Source organism: Brassica rapa, chromosome A04, assembly GCF_000309985.2.
Source record: "Brassica rapa cultivar Chiifu-401-42 chromosome A04, CAAS_Brap_v3.01, whole genome shotgun sequence".
NCBI lineage: Eukaryota > Viridiplantae > Streptophyta > Magnoliopsida > Brassicales > Brassicaceae > Brassica > Brassica rapa.
The window spans coordinates 10,411,050-10,423,428 of record NC_024798.2 but is presented as its reverse complement, the minus strand read 5'-3'; the positions used below and the strand labels follow the sequence as shown (position 1 = coordinate 10,423,428).

The 12,379-nt window shown below is 34.9% G+C and overlaps 3 protein-coding genes and 1 long non-coding RNA gene across 5 annotated transcripts; 2 read left to right on the top strand and 2 right to left on the bottom strand.

Moving 5' to 3' along the window:
• Positions 1–2,103: 2,103 nt before the first annotated feature.
• Positions 2,104–4,347, top strand: LOC103864015 (ATP synthase mitochondrial F1 complex assembly factor 2). The gene is made up of 4 exons (XM_009141784.3): positions 2,104–2,580; positions 3,467–3,641; positions 3,710–3,987; positions 4,068–4,347. The coding sequence occupies exons 1-4, from the start codon at positions 2,170–2,172 to the stop codon at positions 4,179–4,181; spliced, it is 978 nt and encodes a 325-aa protein (XP_009140032.1). The 5' UTR covers positions 2,104–2,169; the 3' UTR covers positions 4,182–4,347.
• On the bottom strand, positions 4,111–7,008 carry LOC117133496. 2 transcript variants are annotated; one of them, XR_004457346.1, is made up of 3 exons: positions 5,139–7,008; positions 4,676–4,950; positions 4,111–4,378 (listed from the first exon to the last, which is right to left on the bottom strand). It is a non-coding gene; the product is annotated as an uncharacterized LOC117133496 (long non-coding RNA). The 2 variants fall into 2 exon arrangements; XR_004457345.1 differs by having other exon boundaries at positions 4,676–7,008.
• A 397-nt stretch (positions 7,009–7,405) lies between these two features.
• On the top strand, positions 7,406–8,508 carry LOC103864013 (protein NOI4). Its single transcript, XM_009141782.3, has 3 exons — positions 7,406–7,553; positions 7,733–7,924; positions 8,059–8,508. Exons 1-3 carry the CDS (start codon positions 7,545–7,547, stop codon positions 8,080–8,082), a joined length of 225 nt encoding a protein of 74 aa, XP_009140030.1. The 5' UTR covers positions 7,406–7,544; the 3' UTR covers positions 8,083–8,508.
• On the bottom strand, positions 8,089–11,010 carry LOC103864014 (uncharacterized membrane protein At3g27390). The gene is made up of 9 exons (XM_009141783.3): positions 10,917–11,010; positions 10,322–10,430; positions 10,053–10,245; positions 9,846–9,982; positions 9,480–9,768; positions 9,298–9,404; positions 9,087–9,219; positions 8,570–9,003; positions 8,089–8,493 (listed from the first exon to the last, which is right to left on the bottom strand). Exons 1-9 carry the CDS (start codon positions 11,008–11,010, stop codon positions 8,244–8,246), a joined length of 1,746 nt encoding a protein of 581 aa, XP_009140031.1. The 3' UTR covers positions 8,089–8,243.
• Positions 11,011–12,379: the final 1,369 nt, after the last annotated feature.

Below are 12,379 nucleotides of genomic sequence, written 5' to 3'. Positions count from 1 at the left end.
TAAAGATCCCACGTTCTTGGTGTGATGGGTTCAAACTTCAAACAGATGATATGATATGATGATTATCTTCTGAACCTGACGGCTTTCACGGCTATGTTCAATGCCGGCTGGGCCGAACAACTTCGTCTTCCTTATCGCCAATTTAATAAAAATTTGTAACCCATACTACACATAAGTTTCTTTTATTTCATATTTATAAAATTTGGACTACAAGATTGTTGTAGAAATTTCTCAACTTTATCTGTGGAGATGGAAGAACTGCTATAGATGATCTCGTGCATAAAAGAGTTACGTACAGATCCAAGTGATTCGTATTGAGATTGACTATTCAGATTTGATGGAGATGGTTGACAACTGATCTGCTGACTGACCACTATTTGCTTCAGAGCTTTAATTTTCTTTTGCATACTACTTTTGAGAATTTCAGTATTATCTATATGCCGTGGAGTAAAATTGTTTATGTAAATTACCTAATTACCTTGCAGCAAAGGTTAGAAACCGAGGTCAGGCGACCAGATATAAAAGAGATGACTCTTGGACTTGAGTACCTTCATACCAATTAAAACTTCACTAGATTTCCATCCGCACAACCGTGCGGGAATATATTTTCACATTTATATATATATAGATATTTGTTTTACATAATTACTATATATTTTTAATGTTACTCACATATTTAAATCATATATATGTTGCTTATTATATATTTGTCCTATTGAATTTGTGTTTGATTACTAAACTAAATTTTTAATGCATGAAACAACGTATATGAAAACAATTTTGTATTTAATTTATTATAATCATGATCCGTAACTCAAATCGCTAGATTTTTTTAGTAATTTTTAATGTTTATTAATTTTATATAATAAATTACTGTATATTAAAAAGTTTAAGATAAGATAAATTTTTATATATGTATTATATAGTTTACTAATATTAACTCGTTCAACCAATATATTATATTTTTAGCATAAATATTTAATATTTATGAAAATAAAATATGTTAACTTATCAATTTAAAATAATTTTATCATATTTTGTTCAATATAACGTTTTTTATTTTAAAATGATAAATATTATTATAAAATTGATAAAATAGGATATAATTTTATTCTTTTAGTAACATTTCATTACTAATTACAAAATTAGTTAAAAATATTTATATTCAATTGATGACAATAAAGATCTTATTATAATCTTTTTCAAGAGATTTTTTAGAATTTTAAATTTTTTTTTAAAAAAATAAAAGATATAAAATATATTATGATTAAAGTAGTTAAAAATATTATATATATTAGCATTAGTGATATACATTTAATAGAAAATTTAAATGATGGTCCAAATAAAAATATCATTCATCAAAAAATCATAATTTTTATTTTATTAGAAAACAAATTTGAAAAAATTAAAGTAGAAATAAATATTATTTCTAACAGAATCTTTAAAAATTATTAGTAAATGTATTTTTAAAATTAATTAATTTATTTTTATTTAAATTTTCGTTTATAAACCAAAACTATATTCAATTTTAATTTCTAATTATATTTTATGATAATTTAAATTAAAACTAACTAATTTTCAAAAATAAATTTAAAAAGATTCTCAGAAGATTTTCAAAAGATTTTGTTAGAACATTTTAAATATATTCATTTGTATTTCAAATAAAAAGATAAAGATATTAAAAGATATGATAATGAACTTATGTAAAATATGATATTTTCTAGGAATGGTCCAAATTAAAAAAAATCACACATGAAAAAAAGTCATGACTTCTGTTTTAATATATTAGATTTCATTGTATTTATAATTGACATATCTTTCTCGGACCTGTGGAATGTATAATGTATTTGATGCATGCATGTCATGAAGACCTTAGTGGAGCTATAACAATATTATAAACACATCATATGATCAAAAGTGGAAGAGAAAATGCCACGAAAAGAATGGAACCACCATTTGGTTTGTAATCAAATTTGGTTCGGGTTCGGCAATAGCATTTGGTTTGGCTCGGTTTTGCATCTTTTGTTTCCAAATACTCTGGTTGACTTAGAGGGTTATCACTTCCGGTAATGCGACGCCGTTTCCTCGATCGACTTCTCTGATTCTCTGATCTAGAACCCCTAAGCAAGAGGTGTGAGAGAGAGAGAGAGTTCCATTTTCGTCGGGTCAATGGCGGCGATGCTAATCGGAAGAGCCTTCAAATCAGCTAGAGTCGTTCGCGCCCGATCTTTCTGTACATCATCTGCTGCTCGTCAACCCGATTCCGATGGCCAGTCAACGGAATCTTCTTCATCGTCGTCGTTCACGTTCGACAAGGAAAACGAGAAACCCATCCTCGTGAAAGCCCCGAACGCTCGGCGGAACAACGACTCGGATTCGGTGACGATGCCGACGTCTTTCATGACGGGTTCGATAGTTGGGAAGAGATTCTACAAGAAGGTGACGACGAGAGAAGCGGACGATGGGAATGGATGGACCGTGATGCTCGATTACAGGACACTTAAAACGCCTTCGAAAAGACCTCTCAAGCTTCCTTCTTTGGCTCTCGCTAAGGCCATTGCAGCTGAGTGGGAGTATCAGGTTTGTTCGTTTTCAAAAGTCCATCTCTTTCGCCTCTCTGAGCTATGTATCTAGTGCTCTGGAGCTAATTCAGTAATGGGTTCGATAGGGTTTAGCTAGAATCGTTGTAATTGGATCTGTTCATTGTTTATTTAACGTAAAGCTGAGATTTTTCTGTTGTTAGTTTATGTCACTGAACACCTAACCAGAGTTTTTAGAGTTTGATACTTGTAATCTAAAGCTCTTTAGAGTCTCTAATGTTTGATACTGCTTCAGGGTTAAGTGATCTGAGTTCTGTAATATGATCAGTAGTTTGAAAATTGGTTTAGTGGAAGTGAACTTGGTTTATGAGATTTTAAAGCATTAGACTTGGCCTTCTCTGCTCGTTTTTCTCTATCTTCGTTTTCAGATTAGATCTCTTTTGCTTTATAAATATACTTCTCTCGAGCTAATCAATAATGGGTTTGATAGGATTTAGGTAGAATCCTTGTAACTGGATCTGTTTATTGTTTATTCAACCTAAAGCTGAGTTCTTGCTGTTCTTAGTTTGTTTATGTCAATGAACAACTAACCAGAGTTGAATAAGCAAAGAACAGATCCATTTTTGGAGTCCCTAGTGTTTGATCAATAGTGGGTCTCTTTATTGTTTATACAAAGGTAAAGCTGAGAGCTGCTGTTGTTTATAATCTACTGTTTGTTAGAGTCTCTAATGTTCGATTTGCTTCTGGGTTTATGATCTGAGTTCTATATGTGACCAATAGGTTGAAAGTTGGATTTGTGGAAGTGAGTTTGGTTCATGAGATGTTAAAGCATTAGGCTTGACCTTTCTCTTCTCGTTTTCTTTTGTCATTCTACTTAATGTCTGTGCAGTGACTGACTTGGTAACAAATGCAATGATCATGTGTAGTTAGCAGAAGGAATCAGACCATTCACAATGCCGCTGATGAAACTAGCATGTACTGCGCTTGAAAGAGTTCCTCTTACACGCCCAAAGATTATCGAGCATCTATTAAGAAAGTTGCATCAAGATCTCGTCTTTTTCAGAGCACCTGAGGATAACGATCTAACTAGTGACGTCCATGGTATGCATTTTCTCTTCAACTCAACGAACTTGGAGTTTAGACTTATATCGCTTGTGTGGCTTTTGCAGAGGTTCAGGTGGAGAGGATTGATCCTCTACTGGAGTGGGTAGAATCAGAGTTTGGGATCAAACCCAAAGTGTATTCAAGCATCTTTGGAGGAAAACAAGATGACAAGCTAGTGAAAGCAGTAGAAGGTCTGCTCAAGAAGACAAATGATGGTGAACTCGCTAGCATCGATGCACTTGAAGCATCAGCTCACTCTGTAGTAATTGCTCTGGGCATCTACTGTGGGAAGTTGCAGATCGATGATGCAATCAAATTGATTAGACTTGAAGAAGATTTACAGGTTTGTTTCTTCACTCTCTTGCTTACATTTAGACCTTTTTACTTCTAATGTATCTAATCTTCTTCACACGTTTCATACAGGTGGACAAATGGGGATTAGTGGAAGGTGGGCATGATATTGATATTGCTGATCTCAAAGTTCAAATCTCAGCTGCTACTGTGTTTCTTGCTCTATCCCGTCAAAACGGATCTTAAGTCTCTTTTGCTCAAGTACCTTTTTCAGTTATTCCAAAAATAAAGCTTTTATCTGTTTGTAGAATTGATGATTGTAAGGGTTACATCAATACAAGAATGAAACTAAAGCCAGAGTTTCTTGCACATTAGTGAATGAGATTCCAGTGGGTGCTGTGTGGTTTGAGTTTGTTGCTTGACCAGATTTCTCAAGTTGTTTACTTAAGCCCTGTTCGGGATACAGTCGCGGCTTTTAGCGTCAGCGTCGAAATTTAAAGCATGCATCTGAGAAAAGATTTCCAGAGTTTGGACGCAGCGATCATTTTAAGCTTTAGATTAGACATGCTTTGGGACGCTGGAATTAACAGCGGCAGCCGCATCCCCTTTTACAGTCGCTGCGGCAACGCCGGCAAGCCACGATAATTAAATTTTCTTTCAAGATCGCTCATTTTGTTTCCGTCGAAGTGTTATTTGTTTGCCGCTACCGCTGCTCCCGGCGGCTACAAAAAGAACATGACTTTAATGTCTACGATGTGTCACCCTGGCTCAATCCCTTGGGACAAGCACGAGCACTAGGTATGTGCATTTGTAACTGAATTTGAAATCAAAAGTGAAAAACCTGAATCCAAATTTTAATGGATTTTGTAGGGTATTATTTCGGGTATCTTGTATTATTCAAATCCGAAAAAGTGTCCAACAAAACTCTAAAACCCATACTTCTAATTTTTTATAAAAAACAAAATCTGATCTGAAAATCTGAATTAATACATGAAATGTGTTTTTGAAATGAATACTTTCAATAATTAATTTCATGTTTATTTTTAACTGACTCTAAAAATATTTGAACCAAAGTATTATTTACCAAACTCAAAATTTTGAATCCAATATAAAAAAATATACCAAGAGTTTTAAAATCTATGCGAATTTGAAATATGATTAACCAAAATCTGAACATCGACACGAATTCAAACGGGTATTCACCCGCCTAAAAAGTACGGCTCTGGTATTGGTACAGTTGGAATTCGTATTAAATAGCTCAGAATCTTTTTTTTTAGTGTACTCGTCTTAGCTTTCGTTTATCCACCTAAATAGGTGAAGACCCTATTGTTGCAATAATCTGAAGTTCGCTTTGGGTTTAACTTTACTGATGCATGATTAGTAATCATACCACAATTTTGTGTCTCAAAAGGTGATCAAAGTGGTCAACAAGTGATGCGGGGAAGATGAATGAAGATAGACGTGATGGTGAATCTTGTGATTGACTCTCTCAGTCAGTGGGTGTGACTGACTCTCTCTCAATAAGTGGTGAACAAATTTGCTTGAATCACACAAACAATATTGAATCAATGGGTCAATAGGGACATAAGCAAATCACTTAAACAACTAAAGACGAACAACTTGAAAAAAAACTTTCTTCGAAACAAAATATTTATGTATTAACTTAGATTAAAAAGTGACTTACAAATTGAAACAAGGCTAAGTTTATATAGGCTTGATACCCGACCTAAGGAACTAAAACAAGAAACAAAGATTACTTAGTAAATAAAACTAACGGTTTGGACAAAAATAATGGGATTTTGGCCAAATTAAAGGAATTTGATGATTTACTCGAGTCTTAAGAGCTTTAACATATAAGTAATATTGCCCTAGGACGTCCAGGTTGTGAGATAACAAACTAAGTCCCACATTAGAGAATTAGATAAGGAGTGTCTAATATATAAAGAGATGTCTAACTCTAATAATACGAGGCCTTTTGGGAAGGAAACCAAAAGTAAATTCATGCGGACCAACCTCTAAGGCCCAAAGTGGACAATATCGTACTAATTGGATAATAAAGAGTTGGACATGGGGCTTTAACAATCCCAACAATTGGTATCAGAGCTGTTGACGAGAAATCTGCAAGAAAACCGAAATACCCTTCGAGAGATGAATGGTATCCTATGAGTTAGGAATGAGAGGTGTGTGGCAGAAATCAAATCAGAAGTGGACAATATCATACTAATTGGATAATAAAGAGTTGGACATGAAGCTTTAACAAACCCAACACAGGTAATTTGGTTGTTGGTCCTTTAAATCTCAAAGTGTGAATGCATCCAAAAATAATAAGTTAACAAAATGAAGATCCTCGTAATCCTATGATTGCCGCTACATGGTAAGATGATGTATGAGTCTCCATAAATTGTTAGATGTGTCTTCTGAGTGTTTAGATATCTCTTATAGTCGCATTCATCTTGTTTGAAAGGGCTTGAACTCGTAAACTTACAAATAAGGTAAACGAGAACCGGTTTGATCCGTTTTGAAAAATGGATCACAACTTGAAATTAATGTTGATATTTTTTTTTGTTTAAAGCTTTGTTGGAAAGTAAAAAAAAAAATCCATCTTGAAGTTCACGGTTGATTTTGGGACATACCGTTTCATGGTTGGACTAAAATCAATTTCAATAGGTTGATGATACTCACAATTGCTTTAAGTAGAGAACCTCTAATTTGTAATTTGCATAGTTTTTTGATTCGTGCAGCTTTTGAGGTGATTCTACTTAATCGTGGAACTACGTTGAATTGAGAAATCATACCAACTGGTTTAATAGTTTATTTCTTCCTCATTGCCAATACATGGCCCTTTTATTGAAATCGGTTTTTCGGTGGTTCGAGTGGCATGTTTGGTTTGCACAAAAAAAAGTGGCATGTTTGTTTTACTTATGTATCAAACACGTCCATAGATATTGAGTCATTGACCAAACCAGATTCGAGATGCAATCTGAATCGTGAACAAGATGGTTACAGTTTAATTAATTATCTATTGATGATTAGTTGAAAATTGATGATAACTATTAGTGAGGCTTAGCTTCGTCTACGTCGTCATCACCACCGTTGAACAAAGGCAAAATAATCCTGATCGTTTATGAATACCGCTTAAGACTAATCAGTAAAGACTAACGGATATGTTCTGCAACGCGCGTGCTGGCGTTGGAAGTGTGCAAGGACAATCCGAGACGTGCCAATATCTGAGTCGATGAATTTATCGACTAACATAGGTAATCAGTAAAAGAACGAGAACACGTCCCGTTTCGATACAAAAGACAAACAATACATGCCGTTTTCTCGTGTGCTGTTAGTTTCAAGTTTTTTTTTTTTTTTTGTTAAACTGCTGTTAGTTTCAAGTTGCAACAATAAAAACAACGTACCCTATATTTAAACCTTAGAAAACGCTCATTGTTTCTGAATTTTTATTCTTAACATTGATTAAATTCGCTATTAAACAAACAAAAACGTAATCAAAGCGCTCATTCAATAAAGAACACCAAAAACAAAAAAAAAAGCAGAAGATAATCACATTGTCTGAAGATCTTCTCTTGTCCTAAATCTCAAACTTTTACAAATCGTTGAATGGCATCGGTAAGATCTTTCTTATTTTACGATTTCACATTTTTTATTCAAATACAAATTACGTTTTAACATCTAAATCGCCATAGTCTTCAGAAATTTTCATTTTCTTGTAATGTTTTGTATTGATTTTGTTGAAAATTGATTAGAAAATCAATAATTTATTAATGAATATTTAAAAAAAAAATCAGAATAATCAACAAAGACAACAACAACAAGATCGACCATTACCAAAATTTGGAGAATGGGACGTGAACGATCCAGCATCAGCCGAAGGATTCACCGTTATATTCGCTAAAGCTCGAGACGACAAGAAGACAAACGCTAGTGGTCGTGCTCCGTCCCAACGCCGTGATAATAACAAAGGACAAGACGAACCTACGGTAACATTCCTTTTAACACATTGTCAAAACTTAGGACTAAGTTTACACAAATAAAAACATTAGCCTTCAACCGTTACTTTTCAATGAGACAAGGACTAAAAAGTAAAAAAAACGTTTTTGCTATTCTTTTGCAGAAGAAACGATTCTGCTGCTTCTGAGGAACATGATCAAGAAAAGCCAACATTTGTAATATCAAATTGTTAGATCATTGAAAACAGTTTCATATACACTGAATCTGTATAAAGTGTGTATCATTACAGAAGCTAAGAAACAACTGTCGTTTCGTTTCGATCTAATTTCTGTTCACTTAGTACTTACATTACACAATATCAACGTCTCTAAAGCCACGGTTTGGTGAATCTTGATCAGACCCATTATTGTCACTCGTCTTTTTCTTGAACGATTTCTGGCTGAAAATCCTAGAAACGGTTTTCTTAACCGGTCTTGAACCGCCGCCTTCAGACCGGTTATGTTTCTTGTCTAGATCATTTGATAGTTTCTTGACTAGCTCCACAAAATGCCTTCTGAACGTTGGATATCTTGATACTGATTTGGTCAATCCTTGAAGCCTTTTAAAACCAAAACACACAGAAATGGTTAAAAAACCAAAACAATATTTATTTATAATTTTTTTAAAGATTTTACCTGCGAGCAAAGGCGTCAAGTTCAGCTTTTCTTATCTCGGTCAAAGGAGGAGATTCAGAGCTTTTGAGTCTCTCTGAGTCTCCAAACAGCAATACCAACTTCCCAAGATAGTCTTCTTCTTCCTCAGATAGATTGGCTGCTTCAATCTGGTCTTTAAGGATCAGGAAAGGATTCAGAAACCAATCGAAGAAGGTGTCTTTTGGTCGGTTCCTTGTTGTTATCTCTGTCCTACCGTCACCAAGTAACAAGCCGGTGGAGTTGGATTTGATAGAGCGTAAGAGCTCGTGAAGAAGAGAATAAGCGGGTAAGCCAATGCTGATCACTTGACTGCCTTTGCTAGACTTTGCTTCCTCTATGTCTTTTAAGTTTATAATCCCTTTTGTTACTAGAATCTCTCCGTGCTGCCTACATTCCACAAAGAGAGCTTCCAGAAGCTGCAAATACCGTAAGAAAATGATTTCAAGTTTAATAAGCAAAGATGTTGAATAAGCAGTCAATTAGAGGGATTGTAGAGTACATCAAGTGGCTTAAGGTCAATCATGGGGGCTCTGTTTGATCCTCCTCCTCTTGAAGGAGTTGTCTTGAAAGAGTTTGGTCTTGAAAGCCCACCATTAGTACCACCTTCCTCTTCCTTTCTTCGATACTTTGGCCTGTATTATCAAAAGAACAAGTTTCTAGAGTCAACATAGATATAGAGATTTTGATTAAGCAAATGAAGAGAAACAAACCTGGGAAAGCAAGAACCTTCAGGCATGTCAAGAACATCATTGCTATACTCATCGTAAATAGAAACAGAAGCAACAACATAGCATAGGCCAAAGAAGAAGGAAGATTCCTGACAACAAACAATCACAAAGGACTTACTGTTCTGTCTCAAAATCAAGCTGAGGAGTTTGTGATAATAACAAACCTGATATGAGACTACACCGGCGTAAGCACCAAGGAAGACACTAGAGACCACAGATCCTAGAACAGCTCCAACAACACCTAAAGGCCAGAGTAAGATGACAAGGCCAGCGATAGGGACACACATGGTCTCCAAGAAAGGACCTTCACGTCCAATGAGATCATGAAACAAACGGCGCCACCCTTTAAACAGCATGTAGGGGCTTTTAAACAATGCTATGAGTGAAATCATTGGGAAGTCAAGAAGAATTCCAAGAACCGCAGTTATCAAAGCCCCTGGAATCTGCAGTAACCTGAGAATATATTTACATATTTTAAGTTACAAACTGTAAGAAAAAAGCACAATTTTGTAAGTAAGAGATGTGTAGACCTTATTTCATAGTAGTGACGATCATCAGCGCTAGAGGTTCTAAGATCATCCATAAAGGAAAAGTAGGAGTGGAAGCAGACATCTCTAAAGTCGCAGACAACAGTGAAGCTGCCTTTAACAGTGCTCCAAGTCCCATCCTAATTACATGAGTAATGTCACTGAAGGAAAGATTCACAAAAGCTTAGAGAATAAGAGAATGTAACTTACGTAAAAGCAATGGAAGAGCGGATTAGACTTCCCTTGGCCGACAGCATCGAAAGTGGCGAAGATTGGGGAAAGAAAGCCATACAAAGCTCCTCCGAGGATACTTCCTACGATGCTAACCACAAGCCAGAGAATGATGCCGGGAGGAATGCATAAGCATAGAAAGAGCTTCAGGATTGGACCTAGTTGTTTAGCACTGTAACCAGAACAAAGATACACTTTACAATGTCGAGTAAGAATAATATTGTGGAGAAAAGACGAGAGAAAGTTACCAAGAAATGGAATAGAGAGTCCAAAACAGATGAACTGGGAAAAGGCCTAAGATGATTGCAGAGTTTCCAATAGCCACAATGATGCATATAACCGGGCACAAAACGATACCTAATCAAACAGAGAATGAGTAAAGAAACGATTATTACCATAATAAGTGACGGATTTGGTTACAAAAAAAGGAACTTTATGGTATTGAAGAACACTAAACTGTGAACAGATGAAAGTAAAAAGGCTAATTCAATATACTTTCACTAGCTTTGTAAGCAATTGGTAAATTAAATAAAGGAAAGTTACTCGACAATTGTTGTCCTCAGTTAAAGTTTGGAACTTTTTGGGTATTGAAGAACCCTAAACTGGGTTAAAACTGCTAAATTCAAGTGACTGTAGAAGCACTCTTGAGATTGACCTAAGGGGCCCTAAACAGAATAAGCAGTCAATCTTCAGGTCAACATCTGGACCACAAAATAAGTTACAAAAACCTCTGATAAAACCTGTCTCAAAAAGATTCAAAATTGGGAATAATGGTGAATTGAATGAGAGAAAAGAAATAAAACCCAACAACGAATTCGAGTAGGATGGAGTGAAAGTTGATACCTTTGAGAACACCGAGAAGGAGTAAGCCAGTGAAATAAGGAATGAAGAGTATGAATTGCCACAGAGATGACAAGAATCCCCTTGGAGGCTCCATTGAATTATCTCTTCTCCTCTCCTCCTTTTCCAACCCTAGAATTAGAGGAAACGGTGAAGCAGAGAGAAAGAGACAAACTGTCGCAGACACGACAAGAAGTAATAATCTTTGTATCCGAGGATTTAAAAAAAAACAAGAGAGAGAGACAGAGAGTGTGTGTGTGTTTGTGTGTCACATGGGATTTGTTAAGGTTAAGAAAACCGTGTTCTCTACGAGTAACCCCCTTCTACCAAACAATTAACCAAACATCAACGAGAAAACGACAATGAACTACTGACACTTAAGCGTCAGACACTTTATGGAATCACACTATTATTGTTTTTTCTTTTTATCAGATAATATAAAAGCAAGCAAAAGGTATGGTGTTCACATTTACAACTACTATGAACTATCTTTTCTTAACATCAAACCGAATATGACATCCAATAAATGAATAAATTTTAAAATTTAAGTATTTAAGTAGATCAAGAATTTGTATTTTGAACAAAAAGGTATGTAGAGCTTTTTCTATGATGTATACCTTTCTTGTTTTTAATTAAAGAAGACTATTGTTGTTCAACAAGTTGATTTGGTTTGATCTGTTTTAGTGGGGCAAATCTTTTGCAAATAAAATATTGGCGTACGGTTGTCTTAAAACAACCTCCACCGTTGTGACGTATAGGTGAGTTTCATCAATAAATGTTTTTTGAAAAATTTACCTTCCGAGGCACTTTTTGAGTTTGCTATTACATTTCAAGCCACTTTGCACTTGAGACATACATTATAGTGTATGAAAGACATTAATATCCTCCAACTAAAGACAAAACTATCTATCGTTCAATTGAATTACTAAAACAACACGTGGGCCATCTCTTTTTTTCTTCCCACTTTATCAATTCGAAAATTAAAATAAACAAAAAAAGAATCCAGATTTTTTGTTATTGACTTCACAAAACGACCATCTATTTTTTTGCATCTACAATTAAATATACCTTGTCCACGAAACTTTGTCCATGGAACCTTGTCCATGAAACTTTATACACAAAATGTTTTTTTTTATCAAACTTCTTGTACACAAAACAAACTTTATTCACCAAAATTGTAAGTTTAAGGAAAAGCTGAAAATATATAAATTGAAGAAAAAAAATGTTTGATATGAACTCGTCCACATGAAAATAAGATGAAAAAAGTTCAATGTGGATGGATTCATTGTGTATGGAAGCATCGTGGATGAGAGCTTTGTGGACAACTATTACAGATGAAAGTATCGTGGATGGTTGTGTTGTTTATGGTTTTATCATAAATGATTTGTTTCTCCAGAACCTGAAATTAGATCGCTGTATACACAGACCATGTCCACACATGCGTTGTCAACACCTTCCCTTGTGGA